Source organism: Danio rerio, chromosome 20 (genome assembly GCF_049306965.1).
Source record: "Danio rerio strain Tuebingen ecotype United States chromosome 20, GRCz12tu, whole genome shotgun sequence".
Taxonomy (NCBI): Eukaryota; Metazoa; Chordata; class Actinopteri; order Cypriniformes; family Danionidae; genus Danio; species Danio rerio.
Window position 1 is genome coordinate 38,135,113 of NC_133195.1, and position 22,925 is coordinate 38,158,037.

At 36.8% G+C, this 22,925-nt stretch overlaps 1 protein-coding gene across 2 annotated transcripts; it reads left to right on the forward strand.

Moving 5' to 3' along the window:
- Window positions 1–532: 532 nt before the first annotated feature.
- Window positions 533–22,173, forward strand: emilin1a (elastin microfibril interfacer 1a). Of its 2 annotated transcripts, XM_005160756.5 has the most exons (8): window positions 533–997; window positions 10,281–10,400; window positions 11,743–11,894; window positions 12,565–14,574; window positions 16,461–16,577; window positions 16,682–16,699; window positions 16,806–16,940; window positions 18,503–22,173. In XM_005160756.5, exons 1-8 carry the CDS (start codon window positions 837–839, stop codon window positions 18,832–18,834), a joined length of 3,045 nt encoding a protein of 1,014 aa, XP_005160813.2. In that variant the 5' UTR covers window positions 533–836; the 3' UTR covers window positions 18,835–22,173.
- Window positions 22,174–22,925: the final 752 nt, after the last annotated feature.

Below are 22,925 nucleotides of genomic sequence, written 5' to 3' on the forward strand. Positions count from 1 at the left end.
ACAAACCAAGAACATTTGCACAGTCATAAAATTATTTCTTGAATAAAAGCAGTTTTTTGTTGTTTAAAAAAAACTATTTTAAGGTCAGTGGTATTATTCTTCTTAAGAAATATTTACTGTAAAGGTATTTTGTTTTTATTTTGATTGTCTACACAACAAACCAGTTATACAATAACTTGACTAATTATTCTAACACACAAGGAAAAGATAAAAAAGTAGTCATTAGAAATTAGTTAGTTAAACTATTATGTTTAAAAACGTGTTGTAAAAAAGTGTAGAATTTATAATGAATGAATGAATGAATGAATGAATGAATGAATGAGTCTGTCGGTTATCTGTCTTTCGTAATTAAGTTGAAAGCTAAACAATTCTCGAGGCACGTAAAATTAAAAGCAGAGCGTGGTTCCTGTGTGTGTGTGAGAGAGAGGGAGAGAGGGTGAAAGAGAAAGAGAGAGAGAGAGAGAGAAAGAGAGAGAGAGAGAGAGAGAGAGAGAGAGAGAGAGAGAGTTTTGGATCCGCATCTTTTCAGGACAGTTTTCACATTATGACGGCGCAGACGATGAAGGAAAAAAACCGGACGTTTCTCATTAGCGTTTGACTGCGGAGCGTCTGTCAAGTAGAAAATGACGATAACATATTTTGCGATTAATGGACACTGTGCAAAATTATGACACCGGTTCATAAACAGAGACAACACATAGAACTTTATGAATCCAAGCGCTGAACATCATCAACTCATGGAGAGTTAGTGGGACTGCTGGACTGCACCTACCAGGCGGATTTCTACTTTGAAACACTTGGATGTACTTTTTAACGATCGTTTTTACTTGTAAGCCATGGCACTATATTTTGTTTACTTGTCCACTCTATTGGCGCTGATTTTGCTTGGAGATAATTGGGCAGCGGGAACTTACGCTTCTCGATACACTCAACATGTGGATGAGAATCAGTTTGGAGCAGCAGCACAGAGTGGATCTAAGGTGACCAGCAGACATAGGTAAGACAGCACCAGTGTCTTCATTTTAAAAACAATTTATAATTTAATAACCATATTAGATAGATTGGTGACTAAACACAAATAGGTACAAACTTTATGATGATACTGATGCCATTTGTCTTAATGCCCTTAAGATTAATCCTATACAAAAATAAAAAATAAAAATCACATTTTACTGTAAAAAATGCAGACTTCCACACAGTTCATTCATGTTATCCCAACACAAATCAATTAAGTTAACTTCATTGTTTTTACAAATTTAAGTGGATACAATACATAATACAATTAAGTTGAAATCCCCCCCAAAAACTCAAGAATTGCGTCGATTAAGCTCATTTTATATATATATTCGTTTGAACGAGTAATAAAAATCCATGTTGAGTTAATGAATGAGAACAGAATTAATATATACACTTTATTTATTTTTTTTTTTTGATGACTCAACTTAAAACTTAAAGGCAACCAGCTTCAGGACAAATATTCAGTTTACTCAACTTAAATCAAGTCAATTGCAGTACTTGGGTTGAAAGATGAGTAAAAGCCTGTAAGCCTGTAAAAGCTACAAAATAATATTTGTATAAGTTTATACCATTATATTCATGCTGTTTTGCTACCTAAACAATCACAGAATTGACTGTCTACAGCTGATTTTTTGTTTATTCTGTAAATGTTTATTAAAATTTGGAGCACTTATCTCCCTATTAAAGTTTAAAATTGTGAACCTAAAAGTTTAAAATGTGGATTAAATAAAAAGGCAGGTATTAACTCTGTTGTCTGGATTGAAGCTATTATTTATGAACTAATTTCGAGAGGATCACAGCCTTATGATTGATCACAGCTGGTCCCGCATCAGTTAACACACAATGCACTAATCAGATGAATCCTAACTAACTATAAATAACTAGAGTTTCTCACCTCAGTTATCTTCATCTTGAAGAGTCCCCCCTTCCACCCGTACTCCTCCTCCCTTTTCCTAGACATGGGCGGCACGGCAGCCCAGTGGTTAGCACTGTTGCCTCACAGCAAGAATGTCACTAGTTCAAGTCCTTACCAGTCAGTGTTTCTTTGCGGAGTTTACATGTTCTCGAGTGGGTTTCCCCCGAGTTCTCCGGTTTCCTCCCACCATCCAAAGACATGCGACATAAGTGAATTGGCACCATAGATTAATTCTTAGTCACTTATATATCTCTTATAACAATTCCTACTTACTAATAGCATAACAAACAGAGGAGTTCTCGAGACCTACCTGAGCTCAAACTCCCCTCTTGCCCTTCAAACGGGAGAGAGCCCCAGGCTTGGGGATCTTCTGAGCTCAGGGCTCTCTCCCGGGACAGCATGCCAAACATGCTTTATTAGAACTCATCAGCTAAGTGTGAACTCTTAAAAAGTCAACTAACAACACTTTATTAAATCCTGTACTATTACAAACATCCAGGCAGGTCTTTTGTATTCACATGGTGTCCGTTACACCTGTATTACACCTAACTGTCCGTGCTGATGTTGCAAATATGAAGTCCTCCAGTAATAAGTTAGCTGGTCTCTAGTCACTAAAGCTAGCATGAAATCCCAAACTCTTGCCCTGGGTGAGTGAGCAATGGTTAGACACGTCTGCCCTTTTTTGGCTTTACTGAGCAGACGTCAATGCATGTGCAATGGGACAGAGGCCAAGCGGTGAAGACCTTAAGTGCACTTATCCTGGCATTAGCACAACCCAGTGGAGTACAGAGGTTTTGCACACCACTGTTTGTGAAAGAATGTCTTGGCCTCTGGCACCGCTGCTTTAGACTGTCTGTTTGAAGTCACTTTTGTTTTTACAGATGTGTGAAATATTACACAACTTGTGGTAGCTGGAATCCTCCTACACACAGTGTCCCTTGTTTCCTGTCTGCCCCGGTATCTAAGATGATATCAGTAGCCTTTCTATTTTTGATTGAGTTGTAATGTGACCTGCAGTCCACATTATGGCTCATAAACAGCTGGTATGCACAGATGCTTTCAATATACAACAGAAGTAATGTGCCAATAAAATGAATATTTTTTGCTGACGAATAAGTTATGAAGCTATTTCTTCAAAACAGATGTGTGATGATTAGTAAAAGAGATATTAACTGTCCTCCATAACATTGATGTTACTCCAAACGTTTCGTATTGTAACATAAGATTGATGTTTGCCTTAAGAGTGTCTGTCAAATTTGTAACTATATAGATCGACAATCTGGGGTGGCTCAGTGGTTAGCACTCACAACAAGAAGGTCGCTTGTTCAAGTCTTGGCTAGGTCAGTTGGCATTTCTGTCTGGAGTTTGCATGTTCTTCCTGTGTTTGCATGGGTTTCCTCTCGGTGCTCCAGTTTCCCCCACAGAACAAAGACATGCAGTACAGGTAAATTGGCCGTAGTGTATATGTGTGAATGTGAAAGTGTATGGGTGTTTCCCAGTACTGGGTTGCAGCTGGTAGGGCATCCGCTGTGTGAATCATATGCTGGATATGTTGGCGGTTCATTCCGCTGTGGCGACTCCTGATGAATAAAGGGACTAAGCTGAAGCAAAATGAATGATTGAATGTCAACTATTTGTCATTAAAACTATAAAAAGTAATTGGTTGATGTTAAAAAAGTGGAAAAAAACATTGCTTTTAAAGTGATTAGTTGATTTTACTTAAAAAAGAGAGTTAACCTGTTGCCTTGTATGTGCATGATTATAAAAATGAAGACAACTTAATTCCAAGTCGCAACAGGCTTACTCGCTTTTTTAAAATACAGTCAACTTATCGCTATTAAAGGGCACCTATGATGAAAATCAACTTTTGTAAGCTGTTTGGACAGAACTGTGTGTAGGTGTAATGTGTCCGCAGTCATTTTAAAGTTATAGAAACACAATAAGTCTCTTTTTTTTAAATTTCCTGACGATAAAATAGGCTCCAAATCACTGCAATTCTGAGGCCCACCGCAACGTGACGTAGGGGTGCGGTTTTTCCGCCCACCAAACTGATTGATAGATGCGTATTAACATGTTTTCATAGTAACGTCATAAAATCATATCAACAAGACAGGACGTGCGCAAAGCAACTGGGATTAAAAGATCTGTTCAAACTCTCTGTGGTCAGCTGCAACTTAAGAATGAGTTTTACAAGTTAAAAAAGTTTATAAAACAGCGCATTTTTGTAATGAATTACAGCAATTTTACTGGTTTTACTTTATGATCACAGTCGCATGTCAGTACAATTCTAAAACAAGACACTTCAATCGCAGTTTGTGGACGTTAAATCAGGTTTATTTTGTACATTAACATAACAGATATTCATACAGCAGTGGATATTAACATGTATCCTATCACATTTGACGTGCAAAACCAGTGCAAATCTAATCGTGTGCATGTGTGAGACACATTCTGGAGACACAAAAGACCTATCTAAAATTTTGATAAAGGAGTAAAATCGGTGCCCTTTAAGGCAATAGGTTTGCTCACTTTTTTAAATTAACCACTTTCAGTACACTTTCCAGTATTAGTAGACTACTTAATATTTGCACACAAATATTTTTATGGTCCCAAAGATAAATTGTGTTATTTTACAGACTTAATTCTCTATTTATTATTTATTATACAATAAATTGTTTCAAACATCAAACATTTTTGTAATAGTGCACTCAAACATTTTTTTTGCTGCTTGTTCAAACTACTTATGTAAAATGAGCTGAATAAACACAATTTTTTGGGACAGCTTCATTGTTTAATGTTCAATCCACTTAAATTTGTAAAAATAATTAAGTTAACTTTGATTTGTGCGGCAACCCAGTGGCTCAGTGGTTAGTTCTGTCGCCTCACAGCAAGAAGGTCTCTGTCTCGGCTGGGTCAGTTGACATTTCTGTGTGGAGTTTGCATGTTCACTCTGTGTTGGCGTGGGTTTCCACCAGGTGCTTCGGTTTCCCCCAAAGTCCAAAGACATGTGGTATAGGTGAATTGGGTAAGCTAAATTGTCCGTAGTGTGTATGTGTGTGTAAGTGAGAGTGTATGGGTGTTTCTTAGTGATGGATTACAGCTGGAAGGGCATCCACTGCGTGAAACATATGCTGGATAAGTTGGCGGTTCATTCCACTGTGGTGACCACTGATTAATAAAGGGACTAAGCCAAAAAGAAAATGAACGAATGAACTAAGCATTACCTTTCATTTCATTTATTATTGCCAGATGCTTACCTTGCACTTTGATGCATTGCCCAGAGTCATAAACAAGTAGTTCCTGCTATGACATATTATCACACTGCACCAACTTTGTTAGTTTCATCAGTGATGTAAAGTGTATACATACATGTAAGTGGCCTCAGGAAACGTGTGCAGTGTTTGCTTGTCGAGAGTGTTTAAGCATTTCTCAAAACAGTTTGCTGAGCTCAGCTTTTATGTAAATCATTTGGAACTCAAATGGGAAATACACACTTTCTTACATCTAAACCATAATTGCAAACATTTGTGTAATTGAATATAATAAGTAAATATGATAGGGAGCAATGAAGGGACACTGACCAAAGCAATGCTAAAATCTTTGTATGGGGAAATTTGAATGTATTTGGCTTTGATATGGATTCTTGTGGTTGTGCAGATTAATGATGTGCTGGTCTTATTCATTGTGAAAAGTCTGCAAGTAAAGCTGGATATACATACTGTATAATTCTAGCCAAGATTTGGCATTTCTGAGACAAATTTTGCAAATCTTTTCTTTAAACAGCTGATTTATTAAAATTGCAATCCGATTTCATCTTCAATTCTGATTTTGCAACGTATCTTGCATTGTGGCCTCCTATGAATGACAAAAATCAACCAATTATTTATTTAACGGGTTTAATAAGGGAAAGAACTACAGTCCAAATGTCATAATCCAAAATAAAAGTCTACTAATTTAAAGTCATTGGTTGTATTGTATATAGAAAAATCTATTTAATGCTAACTGCTAAAGTATTTTGGGAGCAAAAATTATGTCGTTAGCAGTGCTTCATGGGAGGTGGTGGTGATCTCTTTTGACACTCTTTGTTCTGCTGCGACTCTCTGATTGTTGGATTTTTTGCATGATTAATGGAAACAGATGGGTTCAATAAAAAGCATGTGCAATCAAATAACAACCTCTGAGCTTATAGCAGGTCTGTCTTTAACAAGTTAAGCAGTTATTGTTATAATAAAGCACAGCTTCCAACTCTAATATCAAACAAACAGCATGACTTAAAGGAACACTTCATTTTCTTTTAGGAAATATGAAATAAACAGTTTAGTTTTACCATTTTATAATCCATTCAGACGATTTTCTGGTCTGGTTGGAGCACATTAAGCTAGCTTAGCATACATCATTGAATCAGATTAGATCATTAGCATCTTGCTCAAAAAATACCTACTAGTATCAGGTTGGACAACCTTTTGCCTTCAGAACTGCCTTAATTCTTTTTGGCAAAGATTCAACAAGGTACTGAAGATATGCTTCAGAGATTTTGGTCCATATTGACATGATAGCATCACACAGTTGCTGCAGTTTTTCCCATCCTTCACATCCCAAAGATGCTCTAATAAATTGAGATCTGGTTACTGTGGAGGCCATTTGAGTACAGTAAACTCATTGTCATGTTCAAGAAACCAGTCTGATACTATTTATTCTTATGACATGGTGCGTTATACTGCTAGAAGTAACCATCAGATAATGGCTACACTGTTGTCATAAAGGGATGGACATGGTCAGCAACAATACTCAGGTAGGCTGTGGTGTTGACACAATTCTCAATTGGTGCTAATGAGCCCAAAGTATTTCAAGAAAATATCCCTCACACTATTACACCACCACCAAAATCCTGAACCATTGATACAAAGCAGGATGGATGAATGCTTTCATGTTGTTGATGCTGAATTCTGACCCTATCCGAATATCGCAGCAGAAATCGAGACTCATCAGACCAGGCAACATTTTTCCAATTTTCCATTGTCCAATTTTGGTGAGCCTGTGTGAATTGTACCTTCAGTTTCCTGATCATAGCTGACAGTAGTGGCACCCCGTGGGGTCTTTTGCTGTTGTAGCCCATCCGCCTCAAGGTTGGACATGTTGTGCGATCAGAGATGCTCTTCTGCATACCTCAGTTACTGTTGTCTTTCTATCAGCTCAAACCAGTCTGGCCATTCTCCTCTGACCTCTGGCATCAACAAAGCATTTGCGCCAACAAAACCGCTGCTCACTGGATATTTGTTCTTTTTCAGACCATTCTCTGTAAACCCTATAGATGGTTGTGCGTGAAAATCTTAGTGGATCAGCAGTTTCTAAATTACTCAGATCAGCCCATCTGGCACCAACAACCACATTCAAAGTCACTTAAATCCCCTTTCTTCCCCATTCTGATGTTTGGTTTGAACTGCAGCAGATCGTCTTGATCATGTCTATTTGCCTAAAAAAGCAGTTGGACAGGTGTATCTAATAAAGTGATCAGTGAGTGTACAATATGACTATACATAAGGTACTAAAATTAATGGAAAATGAAAATAGCAGCTTTTCTTAGTACTTAGGTTAAATGAGAAAACGATCAAAACTCTTTATAGATGCTAATGGTTTAATCCAATTTAATGATCTATGCTAAGCTAAGCTAAAACTGCTCCTGCTACACCCAGAGACCGACTGAAGGATTTTAATGTGGTAAAACTCACCTGTTTAACTATAGGGCAGTTGTAAAATAAACCTATTCCCCCCCAAAAAGCGAATGTTCTATTAAGTCTATACCGGATAAAATATATGAGAGCACATCTTCTTTGATAGTCTGTAGGTTTTAGATTGCATGCATTCCCTCTTTTGGCCTTAAACAAAAGAAAAACTACTAATCTGTCTTAAGACAGTTTGCTTAGATATGCTGTGCTTGTGCTTTGTTTGTATGGATAACTCAATTACCCTGTAGGCCTACCCACGGTTTCTTTTTTGAGTGCAAGTTGCCCTACTGTTGTTGTGTATTACTCAGACTCCTGCTATTATTTCTCTGCTTCTTTCTGTTTTTTTCTGCTTGAGATGTTGATGTGATACTTCATTCCTTGCCAAATTGGGTTCTGTGGATTTTTTTTCCTGTCAACGGAGAGTGTTTATATTCAGCTCCCTTAAGCTGGACGTTCTTGAGTGTGAGCGTTTCAGGTCTAATTCGTGCGTCTGGGTCTTAATGTTTACGACTAAGCAGTGAATTTGATTCTTGTGTAAAATTACATGCTGGCAGGTGTAGTGTTGTAAAAAATAATTAGAAGACTGGAAGGGTTTACAGACAGGGTTTCTTTCCAAAATCAGCTTGAATGCTGCACAACCACTGGGTGGTACTTAAACCGGGAGCAAGAATACATGGTACAAGAATGCTGGACATTGGAACCCAACGCTTAAGAGTGATCTGCTACAAAATCAGAATGGATTTGAGTACATTTGTGGACAAAGGGTCCATTGTAACTTCAAAGTTTTTGTTTACTTTTCTGCTCTCAAATTTGATAAAGCTGGGAACCATGATTTCCTTTTTTCTCATTGGTATGCATGGACCCAAGCCTTTGTCCTTGTTTTTTTTAACCACCCCCACAGAGTAAATCTAAAACAATGGCTCACTGTTCTGTTGCTGCCATACTTTTGTTTGTATATCCCAATTACCACAACTTCTATATGTGCCCTATTTACTGCTTCTATACACATTGTATTCTTTACAAGTCAATCTGAAGTCTATTAATGTAGGTTTATATGTAGATTGCCCATACACTCATTCTCTTTTATCACTCGCATAAACACATAAATATATCTTTAGATACATATTTTACAAATATAACATTTGTTTGTATTTACAATGTATGGTTAAACAGTAGACTTTAACATTTAAGTACACAAAAACACAAATAGATGCCACACGTGCCTTATCTGAGGTTGAGAAGGTTTTGGATTTTGGACAACCGCAGTTGTCTGTGGTGAAGATGCCCCTGTTGAACTTGTGTACTCAGTGTCTGGGCCCCATTTGTTTGTACGTGTGAGAGCAGTTGGTCTTGATGCATCGAGACATTCCCGACTCGTGATAACGAATGACTAACCAGACTCAATGAGTTATTGTGATGAACCAGAAGCTTTGGATTCAAGCCGGGTTTTGATCCCATTTAAGAAAACTCCCCAGCATCATTTATCACTTTAATCAAAAAATGAGTTCTTAAATCATGCAGCGCTCAAAGGTGTTGGGGAAACTACATTACACTCTAAAAGAAAGGCGCACTAATAAAACTCCACATGAACAAGAAAGGATAAAATGTGTAGTAATATCAGTTTTTATTTTAATACTGCTTCTATTGTGGGCGCAGAGCAGATGTATATCTGTGAGCAGGATGGAGTTTTCCATCCCCTCATTCTCTGACAGGATGGGTGGATGTTTAAAAATTAAGTGGCAAAAGAGTGGCTGAAAACTAAAGTATATATTATATCTTATTTGGCATAAAGTGTCATTAAAGACACAGCATCTAATTTTCGCCACTAAAGGGTGCATATTCACAACAAACAAAGGTATAGTTTGATGACAACTTGACTAAGTATGGAATCAAGGGAGTTTTCATCTTCATTACATCCTTCAGGACTTATAATTTCTTTTTAGTATGAAGCAGAGTAAGGCTGAAAGCTGTTGAAGTGAAACAATGCCACTTCCAAAATTGCACTGAGAATGATATATGAGTGTGACACATCACAGTGCCACAGTCGACCACTCGCCATTCTGATTTCACAATGTACTGAAGGACATGTTCCTGGATTTACATCCATGTTGATCCTGGACCATCATTCCAATCAGCCAATCAGAATTAAGGGATACGTCTACTGTTTATGTTAAGTTTAGGCTTATGGTTAGGTTTGTGTGCTTCTACATGATTGTTCTTCAACTATTATTCCCCTCTGATTTTGGGAATAATTTACAGTTATTGTTGGGTTTAGGGGTAGGGAATAGATATGGATTACATTTTCGAACAAAACTAATGTTCCAGGATCAACATAGATGTTAATGTACTTGGCAAAATCATGACGTGCGTTGACCGCTTCTGTTTCAAACAGATGTAAGCACATGGGGAAGAAGCAGCTTTGTTTTATCAAACTAACTACATTTTAAGGTTAGTTATAAGGCTGCTCTGTGCAGTCTAATTACAGTAAGTATAGCCAAATAATGTGGTCATAAACTTGCTAACTAGTTTCTCTAATGTGATATTTGTGGTTGCAGTTTAGCAGTCCTCAGTCATGTGAATTGAAAGATTAATAAGTATGATTTGCTCATGTACACAAACAGGAACTGGTGTGCCTACGTAGTGACGCGGACTGTAAGCTGTGTTATGGAAGATGGAGTGGAAACTTATGTCAAACCTGAATACCAGCGCTGTGCTTGGGGCCAATGTTCCCATGTGGTTTTGTAAGTATTCATGCTTAAGCACTGCCAAATTACATTTCATTTAATCTTTGTGACCACTTGTTATTATGACAGTGTCAAGCTGGAAAGGTCTGGCCCATCTCCCTCTCCTTAACTGGACTCATGTCCACCAGAACTATGTGTGGAATGAGACGGGAGAGAGACACTGAGAGAAATCGACCTCATATAAAACCGCTAATGTTCCGGAAAGTTACTTGCATTCTGTTATATTACTCATTTAGTAGAGAACACATTTCAGACACAAGTCCAATATGAACCTGACCTTTACTTAAGTCTCAGTGAACATCAGCTTTATCCAAGATCTTCAAAGAAAGCCGTAATACTAGTCCGCTATAAAATACAGAAGCCACATCACAAGTATGAATGGATAATAAACAATATCCTAATAATAGCAACAACTGCACTTGAAAGTTAAGTAGACGCACAAGAGGCTTGCCAGAGCAAAGCAAACACTTTCAAAGATTTTAATGATGTATTGAAAGCTTTGACTGAATAAAATAACAAAAACATGCCCAGAAACAACAACTCTCAGAAAATGAAGAACAGGCCTTTATTGTAGCGTTGCCTAGCAGACTTGTGGCTTTTTGAAAAGCGATACACAGCTAAGGAAAGAACGCAACAGAAATACTTTCTATCTGCCTACTTGAGCAGTACCATTAGAGACTCTCAATTAAAGTCTTGAAAGATGATTAAATGAAAAATGACAACTTTTATAAACATGGGAAAAGTTGACATATAGTATAGAAGCTGAACTGTTGTGCATCATTATGGACATTTTGTTAGTTTCATTTTGTGATATTTCAGGTTAGAAAACCATTAAAATTGCAATGTTCCTTCACACTACTTAAGAGTAAAAGTCCTACATTCTTAAACAGGTTTCAGTTTTGTTGACAAAGCTTAAAAATACAAATAATCAAAAAAATACAACTATTTGTAATATTTTAGCACATTATTTTTGTGAGTGAATGCATCAAAATGAATATTGCTTTTGATCTTCTTATCAAAGACTGTAATGATCTCAATAAAAACTGCTTAGTATATAGAAAATAATAGATTTTTATTATTATTTTAAAAAGCATTGCATTGTGTAAACAAACTGTACTTTAAAGTGTTAAAATACCAAAAATAAATAAATAAATAATAAAAATTGATAGTTATAATCAGGGCTCATGCTGGCAAATAAATCTGTCAGTGAAGCTAAAAATATAATAAAATATAATCCTTTTATGATTAATTGTTATGTTGATGCATGAGGGTAAATGTTTACTGTTTGCAAACAAAGCTCAGTAAATAGAACTGAACATGATAAAATATTTCACCACAGGTATCGGACTTACAGAAAACCACGGTATAAGGTTGCCTATAAAGTGGTATCAGAGATGGAATGGAAGTGCTGTCATGGTTACTCAGGTGATGACTGCAGTGACGGTTCCTCTGCCATACATGACAGCAGGGCAAGACCTACTGGTGAAGAAGGTAGAATTTATATACATATATAATAAAGATATTTTAAATTACACAAACATTCCTGAAATGCATTTTAAGGAAATAATATTAAATGTTAATGGGATATTTAAATTTCTGGCATCATTTATTCATCCTTGACTGATTACAAAGCAGTTTGAGTTTGTTTATTTGGTAACACTTTATTTTGATTGTCCATTTGAGCATTAGTAGACTGTCTGCTTAATATCTGTTGATACTGCTCTTTCAACAGACATTTAGCTAACTATAAGAAACTTTGAAGGTACATGTCAACTTACAAAACTAACCCTTACCCCAACCCCAACCTAACAGTATACTTATAATCTAATGAGAATTAGTTGGCATGCAATGTAACTTAAATTCAACAAACAGACCATCAAAACAAAGTGTGACCGTTTTTTTTCTTCTGTTGAACACAAAACATGACTTTCTTTGAAGAATGTAAGAAACCTGTAACCATTGACATCCGTAGTTTTAGTTTTTCCTACTAAGGATGCCAATGGTTACATTGTTCATAATATCATCTTTTGTATTCAGCAGACTAAAATAACTCAAATTGATTAGGAATCTGTCAAGGATGAATAAATGATGGGAGAATTTTTGGGGCGGACTATCCCTTTAAAAACATTGATTCTAATAACTTGTCCAACCATGTCTTTAGGGAGAAGTGACAGCGACAGGATTAGACAACTCGAGGAACAAATACAAAGCTTGAACAAAAACCTTCACAACCTCCAAAAGAAAATATATGAAGAATCTCAAAGGGAAGGCATCAGCGGTGGCAACAATCTGGCAGACGCTGCCCAGCCAGGGATGAAAGAGACCATTCACAGCATCCAGACCAAACTGGACATGCTGGACAACATGACACGAGTGCATGACAAGACCCTCACAAACATCAACAACCACCTTGTGGGCGGCAATGGAATTGAGAATGAGTTGGACAGTCGCTATGGCACACTTAAAGAGGAGATTCTCCGGGAGCTTGAACGGCGGGTGACGCTGTCTTGTTCGTCTTGCCAAAACGGAGTGGAGAGCATACAAAGGCAACATCAGGAAGACAGAGAGAGGATCCGAGAACTGGAGAAGCACATCAGTGTGATGGAACAGCACCACCAGCAAACCTTAGACTTGCTATCACGCTCTCAGAGTTGCTGTGATTCCCTGGACAGGAAGCTCAGTGCAATTGACAGAAAGGTCAGTTCGACTGCAGAGACATACGATATCCTTAGAGGACGCCTTGAGAAGGAGCTGAGAGGTAATGGCAATGGAGGTCGTGGAAAAGCTATGGAGGAAAAACTGAATAACCGCCTTCGAGACCTGGAGCGGAGATTGAATGGGACTGTGAGAAAAACTGAGCAAAAATGCTCCCATACAGAGACAAGTATGAAGGAGTTTGTCCAGAGAGAGATCGGCCAGATAAAGAACTCAGTCCTCGGTCGAAACGATGATCATGGTTATAGGATATCTACAGTTGAGATAGACATCCAAGACTTGAAGCGTTTTATTAACGATCATAAAAATAACCTGGAACGGTTAGGGAACAAAACAAACGATCTTGACAGTGGGCTTAAGTCAGCGATTCATTTGTGCACAGAGACATGCGCTGCCAAAGGGAGTGAGACAGAAGATACTGTGAAAAGCCTGGAATGGAAGGTTGTTGCCAATGAGGAGGACATTAAGAAGTTTGACACCAAGCTAAAGGATATAAGTGTGTCTGGTGACTCCTTATTGGACCGTGTAATAGATCTAAGCAATGACGTTCAAAAAATTAAGGATCTGACAGGACAAAATGGAGAACACTTTAACCAAATCGTCACCGATGTGGAGAATCTGGGACGTGATTGTGACGTATGCAGCTCGATAGATGGCGAACTACAAAAAATAAGAAACGTCACGAGCTACGCTTTCGACAAATTCCAGGCAGAGCTTACAGTTTTGGGCAGAAAGGTATTTTCAGATGAGCACGTTTGCTCACAGGTGTGCTCAAACCTCCAGGAGGAAGTGGGCAAATTGAAAGAAGAGGTTGAAAAATGCACAGGCCAATGCATGATCAGTATGGCTGACCATCAGAGGAATGTAGACAATCAAAATACTGTAACTCGCAAGCTTGGCAAAGACCTCAAATCTATTCAGGGTGAGCTTACAGGGATTCTCCAAACATTCAACTCCATCAACGATACTCTAAAAGGCCTCAGGAACACCATACAGAAGCATGGCAACAATATTACTGATCTGAACACGTCTAAGGGCAAAATCTACTTGGAGTTGGATCAGCTTTATGATGATCTGAACAAGCACAAAGTGGACAGCAAAGGACATTTCGACAGCATCAGTAGCTTTAACAGCAACTTGATGACTGAAATGGGAGAATGCAGACTTTCTCGAGAGGGCCTGGATAAAAGGCTTTCAAAGATGGAAGATGTCTGCGGTAGACTGGATACTTTGTCAGAGAACCTTAAGACAATTAAAGATGGCCTGAGCAAACACGTCTCTGGGCTTTGGACTTGTGTTAATGATCTAAACTCCACGGTTATCTCTCACAGTGAGACCATTAGCCGCATTCATAATGTTCACTTGGAGAACATTCAAGGCCGGATGAACAATCTTAACTCTTCCATACGGAATGTTCTCAAGGAGTTCCAGATCTTCACTGAACAGGACTTTACTGGTACGTTCTTAGAATTTATACAGTATACAACATATAGAAATTTGCTACATTTCAATAAAATAGAGGCTGGCAGATCATCAAAACAACGTGTTTACAAACTTTATATTCTATCACTCCAGTGACTAGTAATTAAGTTGGGTGATCAGGCAAGTCATTGGAAAACAGTTTGTAGTGTAGCCAATTAAAAAAAATTGAGGCAGCTAATGATATTGCTAATAATACTGACATTGGAAGCTTTTAAATTGTTTAAAATATTTTTTTTTTTTATTCCAGCCATACTACAAGAAATACTATTATTTATTTATCCATAAGAAAAACATATTCAGTGAACAGCGGATTAGTGCATCAGCAGCAGTAATGCGGTCCATGTACCAGTTCGTTGTGGTAATGAAGGAGCTGAGCCGAAAGGCAAAGCTCTCGATTTACTGGTCAATCTACGTTTCTACTCTCACCTATGGTCATCAGCTTTGGATAATGACCGAAAGGACAAGATCTCGGATATAAGCGGCTAAAATGAGTTTCCTTCACAGGGTGGCAGAGCGCACCCTTAAAGATAGGCTAAGGAGTTAGGAGTTACCCAGGAGGAGCTCGGAGTAGAGCCGCTGCTCCTCTACATCGAGAGAAGTCAGCTGAGGTGGCTCAGGCATCCTGGACGCCTACCTAGGGAGGTGTTCCAGGCATGTCCCACCGGGAGGAGGCCTGGAGGAAGACCCAGGACACGCTTGAGGGACTATGTCTCTCGGCTGGCCTGGGAACGCCTCGGATTCCCCCCGGAGGAGCTAGAGGAAGTGTCTGGGAAGAGGAAAATATGGGGTTCTTTCCTAAGACTGCTGCCCCCACGACCCAGTCCCAGAAAAGTGGATGAAAATGAATGAATGAATGAATGAATGAATGAAAATATAATAATAAATACTGTGAAAGTTTTGTTTGCTAAACATACCTTGGCAAATGTTTTTAAAAAAAATCAATTTCACATAATTTTACTTGCAAAAGTTACTTGTATTCAACAGAATGACTAAGGCCCTATTCAGACTTGGTATTAAAATGGATTTTGGTCAATCAGATTACAAGTAGAAAAGCCAGACAGACAGACACAGTCATTTTTACATCAGTTTTTTTGACTCTGTAATTGCCGATTTTTATGAGGGGTGGTTTTATGTACAGTAACAGGCTTTTTTTGATCTTTTAATGTAAGACTGGTAAATGAGTTTGTGCATTTTACACATGAACATGAAATGAGATGATGAAAAATGATACAGAGAGCAGCAGTAGAGGGTGCAACTTGTAGTTTTTAGCATTTTAGTTGCCTTTACTCCAAATGGACATTTTTACACAGAAAAGCTTCAACTCCAACTGGCTATTGCACTTCAGCAACACTTCCTATAATGTTTAAGAAATAGGTCAGCAGGCAGAGAGTCTGAGGCTATTTGTGGCTGTTTAAACACATTCATTGACATTGACACTGTTAAAGCAATACAATCAAATTCATTTGCAAACTATCTCTAAAAGTGGAGTTTTGAGTAATGTAAAGTATTTAATAATGACTATTCCCCCATTGTGTGACCTGGTATGATATTCTAAACCCCTAACAAAACTTCAACTAGCATTTTTCTCATTATTTAAATTATTTTACACTAAGCTTCTATGATGGCACATTAACCGAGAAAATTAATATGCCAAACCAAATGATTAACTAATAAATTACTGAGGGCTAAAGATATTTCAAACACTTTAAATAAATGATCTCCAAAGCATGGAGCCATGTTTATCTTCTATATTGAATTTGACATAATAAAAAAAAATTCATGGACACGTTATACTATACATCAACTATTCATATTCAGTTTCTGAATGTAAAAATAAATCTATTTTGGGTCAATTTACAGGACCTCCAGGTCTGCCAGGTCCTCAAGGAGAGAAAGGATCTAAAGGACCACCTGGGCCACGAGGACCTCTAGGAAAGGAAGGCCCACAAGGGAGAGTGGGGCCGGTAGGACCCCCAGGTAATTAAATGACAACAAATAAATAAATACTACAAAGTTGTAACAACACTGGCTTTGGTGTGGTTAAATTAATACTATTTATATACATTTTGTGTCCTATTTAGGGCTCAGAGGTGAACAAGGTCAGTAATCTAACTAATACAACTCCCATGGCTTGGGTTTCTACTACAAATATTTGTTTAATTGCAAATAAACATAATTTAAAAAAAATCTTCATGTGCTTACCAGGACCTCCTGGAAAGGATGCCAATGTTCCAAGACTGTCGTTCTCAGCAGCCCTCACAAGACCCCAAGCCAGTTCAGGCACAATTATTTTCAACAAGGTCTTCATCAATGAAAGAAAGGCCTACAATCCAAAAACAGGTATGTATTAAAAAGACGACCCTATCATATGTCAATTAAAGGTGCAGTATGTAAGTTTGACACCCAGTGGTTGAACTAGGTATTGCATTCCTGGAAAAAAAACACAAGGACCAACAACAGCGTTCAAGTCTAACGATCGAGCCAAAAGGCTGATAAATTGTGTTCTATATAAAACCAACGGCCCACAATAGAAGGAATATTTTTAATATTAAAAGGAGTTTTGTTCTAACCAACACCTCGTGTGCTTTTTTTCAGTGTTAAATGTTATTTTGAATGCCATTTTAGATGACTAGAGACTATAGCCCCTTTCACACAGTGATACCGGTAAATATCCGGAAAATTTACGGAACGACTTTACCGGTATATTCAAAAAAGCGCTGTTCACACAGGCGAGGACGTTACGGAAATTTTCCGGAAAAGAGCATTCACACATCCATTCCAAAATACCGGTAAATTCTGACATCATTCACCACAAATGAGCTTGAAACGGCTGCGCTTGTATTTGTAAACATTTGACTAAATTACAAACTCTTTTGATGATCAATATTGTGAACAACTTTCGCAGGATCACTTTCGCATGTCGAGATCATAATATGTGTGTGTGCTGGCGCTCACAGGCTGTTTCATGGGCACACGCAAAGCTTGAAGGTAAACAAACAACGGCTTATCATAAGCATCTTATCGATGATTATTTGCACAGTTGGCATTAAGAAGAACATATAAACGTGATCTGACTAACTTCTAGCAGCTAAATGCGTCTGGAAAAATATTCAAAGGCTTTTATTCTCACAAACCGCGCGGACGTAAATGCGTCTGACTGTTGTGATTGGCTAAAGCAGACGGCTCACGTCAGCACGTTCTAGACGTGCACGCGCTTATTCCGGAAATATTCCTTCTGCGTTCACACAGCGCAGCATTCCGGCAAATTGCCGGTAATGTTACAACTTCTCTTTCCGGAAAATAGCCAGAACGAATTTACCGGTATTTTCAAAAAGGACCTGTTCACACATACAACCTTTCCGGAAAATTGCCGGTAATTTTCCGGAAAGGTCTGTATGTGTGAAAGGGGCTTATGACTTAGATGATTTATTACCATAAAACTGAAAGCAGCAGCAGATAGTTCACCTCAGATCTTGAAAATAAAATAAACTGTTTGAAATTAAACTTCAGAACTGTGACGCAAAACCAACACATAGTGATTCAGCATGTACATTTAATAATGTTAAAGAGGTTTAATATGTATTAATTAGATCATAAACCTTACCATTTTGTGAGTGAGTGCATAGTCTGTGCTTCTGAATGACTGTATTTAAATGCTAAACTGGCATTGGGTGAGTTAAAAGAACCAGAACAAAGACAGCATTACAACAAGAAACTCACATTTTTAAAGCAGAATATCTGACTTCAGCATTGTTTTTCAGGTAAACAAGAATGTTCACCTGGCATGTTTCTTAAATATTTGAAAACATGGTATTTTTATGCTTTTGAAGAGTCAAAAACTTACAAACAGCACCTTTAAGGATTGCCTTAATCAAAAACTCTAACCAAATGTATTTTGACAGGTGTGTTCACTGCTCCAGTGAGGGGGCGATACTTCTTCAGTGCAGTCTTGACAGGTCACAAAAATGTCAAGATAGAGGCGGTTTTATCTAAATCCAATTTTGGCATTGCCCGTGGAGATTCAGCAGGCTATCAGCCCGAGGGTCTTGAGAAGCCCATGGCTGAAGCACGGCACACTCCAGGTTCTCTGGTCATTTTTAATATCGTACTTCCTCTGCAGGAGGGAGATACAATCTGCATTGATTTGGTCACAGGTAAACTTGCCCACTCCGTGGAGCCGCTCACCATCTTTAGTGGGATGTTGCTCTATGAGGAATCAGAGGACAGGCTGTAAGGCTCATTTAAGACTCACTGAGGACAAAGACGGATGTAAAAAATTTGTATGGTGATTTTTTTTTTGAAGAACAGTTTTATATATATATTCAGCGCTGATACAAAATATATGCAAGTTTCATTTATGGCAGGCCACAAGGACACGCAAGAAGGATATATTTTTATCTATTATCAGAACAATGGACTGAGATTTTTTTATATGTTAATGTTTTTATATATATATATACTGTATACTGTATGTGAGTGTCATGTTTTCTTATAGTATAATGCAGATTTGAGCAGCAAAGATCTTTCTGAAAAAAGCCCACACACATCACTTTTTGTCTTGAAGATCGACTGCTAAACTGGGATTTCTTATTACGCAATCACCTAAAACAGTCATCAAGTGTTGAATGGGGATTTACATCAGTGTTTTGATCTATGCTGCTATAACCTTTCATACTAGTATTTGAATGTGATTTTTTTGAATGTTTGTTACATTAAAAAGAAAAGTACTCTGTGGTTGTCAGTAATTGGCGTCACTCGAAATTGATCAGTGCTGCAGCAAACAATGATCAAAAAAATGGAGAATGGACATTGCTGAGAGTCAATTTTCCTGATAATATTTCAGCAGTCACATCATACGGTATGTTAATGTCTAATGAGGTGCAATATGCAAAATCTACACACTTTTGGTCAAATGTTGAAAAAGCTACGATTTTCTTTTTTTGCAATTTATTCATTCAGGCAGTTTGACAACATACTGAAATATTTGCAGCAGGGTAAAAAGGTAAACAGAGCAAAATATAGTGTATTGACACGCACAGTACAGTGTATTTACAGTCCTTAAAAGGGACCTGTTATGCCCTCTTTTAATTTACAAGATGTAAAATAAGTATGTGATGTTGGTGGCCTAGAGAATATATTTAAAGTTTCAGCTCAAAATACTCAACAAATATGGTTTTATAACTCTTTGAAACTGCCCCTTTTAGGCTTTGATTCAAATTGTGCCATTTTGGTGACTGTCGCTTTAAATTCAAATAAGACTGTACTCTTCTCTTAAGAGGTCGCAGAGCTACAAACGCCTGTATGTCAACATAGCGGCAGACTAAAAACAGGACTAAAGTTATCAGTGTGAGAAACTGAAAATGTGAAAAGAAGTGTCTCAGAAGAAGGCAGTCTATGGAGACTGCAGTGTTCATTTGTGCATCCCTAAATTCATTTACATATTTATAATCTTCTTAGTCGCTGACATTATCTTCAGCACGTAAAAACTCTAATGGTGGACGGCTGCTTCTCATTCAGGGCTGTTTATTCTAATGAGGGAGAGATCGTCACTAATGGGCAGGATTTAATCCTCTGATGACACGGGAAAATGTCAATCAAAGTGTTTCTGCACACTGTTTTTATAAGTATGATCATAATAAAAGATATAATTAACTTTTTAAATATTTACACTCTGTTGCCACACAACTGCGCCTAAACCTTCTATAAAAGTGATTTTTGCATAATAGCTCACATTTAAATTTTTGTTAATCATAAGTATTTAATTTAATGAATTTTCTCTTTTTTTAAAGGTATCACACCACCAATATTCCCTTATAATTTTACCTGCCAGTGTAAGCTTCACTAAAATATAAAATATAAAAACAACCATGGATCGTGAGTAAAAAAATAAACCTTTGTGTAACATTGATGTGGTTTTATTTTAAACTAAAGAAAGATTTTCCTCCATCATAGGCTCCATTTCTGTTGTTTTTTTTAGGATGGATGCAATAAATATAACACATTATATTATCTATTATATCCCTTTTCCTTGGTGTGTTATTCATTCATATTTGTGGTGCATTTCTTCACTTTATCTCCAAATTTGGAAGAGTAACTATAAAAGGATGAACTCAAATAAAGCACACTGCGCAGAGACGGGACATTTTTAGCCACGCCAGAGGCTATAGATCAGGAAACTTCTCTAACTCTTCCAAAGAAAACTATCGAAGCTGTTTATGCTATAGATGCAGAAAAGATTGCATCCTGGCTATATTTTTGTCAATGGATCTTTATTTCGTCTCTGGGCTGCAGATGTTCTCTAAATAGTCTAAATCTAACAGCTCAGAATCTGTCTCTCTGCCAGACATGTGTGTTTGTGTGACCTTAGCTGTCTTGGTGGTCTGTGCCTAATGTTTTCTTTAATACAAAGGGATTTAAAGGAATTTGCATGGAGTCTAGTACTATGAGATCAAACCTAGACCATTAAGTCCAGTCCAAGGTTTTTATAAATATATAAAACTAAATGTTAAATTTTGCACAAATTACAAATTTAATCTTATTTTAGTAAATCATATCCACAATTTAGTAATATGTTCACTCTTTTTAGGTGTATCATGATCACCAGTTCCATCATTTAAGCAAAATGTAGCCATGATGAATTCATTTGTTGTGTCTGTCCTTAATTAATCTACATGTGGTTTTAAACAGCCCAACATTTTTATTTCGTGCTGTATACAGTTGAAGTCAGAATTATTAGCCCCTCGTTATTTTTACCCCCAATTTTCTGTTTAACGGCGAGAAGATTTTATCAACACATTTCTAAACATAATAGTTTCAATAACTGATTTCTAATAACTGATTTATTTTATCTTTGCCATGATGACAGTAAATAATATTTTACTAGATTTTTTTTTTGAAGACACTTCTATACAGCTTAAAGTGACATTTAAAGGCTTAACTAGGTTAATGGGGTTAAATAGGCAGGTTAGGGTAATTAGGCAAATTGTTGTATAATTATGGTTTGTTCTGTAGACAATCAGAAAAATATAGCTTAAAGGAGCTAATAGTTTTGACCTTAAAATGGCTTTAAAAATTTTAAAACTGCTTATATTCTCGCCGAAATAAAACAAATAAGACTTTCTCCAGAAGAAAAAAGTATTATCAGACATACTGTGAAAATTTTCTTGCTCTGTTAAACATCATTTGGGAAAGATTTGAAAATAAGTAAATAAATAAATAAATAAATAAATGGGGGCTAATAATTCTGACTTCAATGTTATATAATGGAATGAATTGGTTAATTTGTGGTGACAATATACATATTTTTCTTCCCATCATACAGTATGTGCAGGTCTCTGTAGATTTGCAATTGGGAAGTTGTATCAGTTGTAATCTGATCTATAATGTTATAATCAGACAGCATCATCTTAATTCTCACTACAGGCATTACATAGCAGTATTAAGTAAATAAAAAAGTCCTCACATTATTTCAGCCAACATTTGATTTTCATAAATGTTGAGTCACCCTACTGGATACACAGTATATGTTTTGCAAAGCTGCTTTTGTAATAAACAATGAAATTTTGACAAAACACTTTTTGTGTAATCATTAAAGTCTATCGGTTTGTGTATTTGTACATTTCTTTTTTCTAAGTTGTATTAGAGATATACGTTGTATTTTCTGTTTAAATAGTAATTTATATGTGACCTTGGACCTCAAAACCAGTTTTAAGTGACATGGGAACAATTTCGGCAATAGCCACAGATATATTGTATGGGTCAAAAATTTTTTTTTTTTATTTTATGCCAAAAATCATTAGAAAATTCCATGAAATTTTTCCATGAAAATATTTTATATGTTCCTACTGTATGTATGTATGTATATATATATATATATATATATATATATATATATATATATATATATATATATATATATATATATATATATATATATAAACTGAATTAAGTTGCATTGGTAAGCACTTAATTTGGACAAATTTAAATGTGATTTTTTTTTAGTACAGTATTTACATTTTTTAACCCTCAGATTCAGATTTTCAAATAGGTTAGATGCATCCCCAACAAATTTGGTTTAAACAAACCATATATCAATGCAAAGCTTATTTATTCAGCTTTCATGTTATGTATAAATCTCAATTTCATAAAATTGACACTTTGGTGTTTTGTTGTCCTGTGTCCCACATTACAATGCTATTTATAAAGTGTTAGCGTCCTCTAGTGGACGACATCAATATTCCACAAGTTTTCTTGAACCTTGAGGTCTCTTCTTCCTGTATGACTGAGGTTAGGTTTAGATGATAACAGATTAAATTATGCATGAAC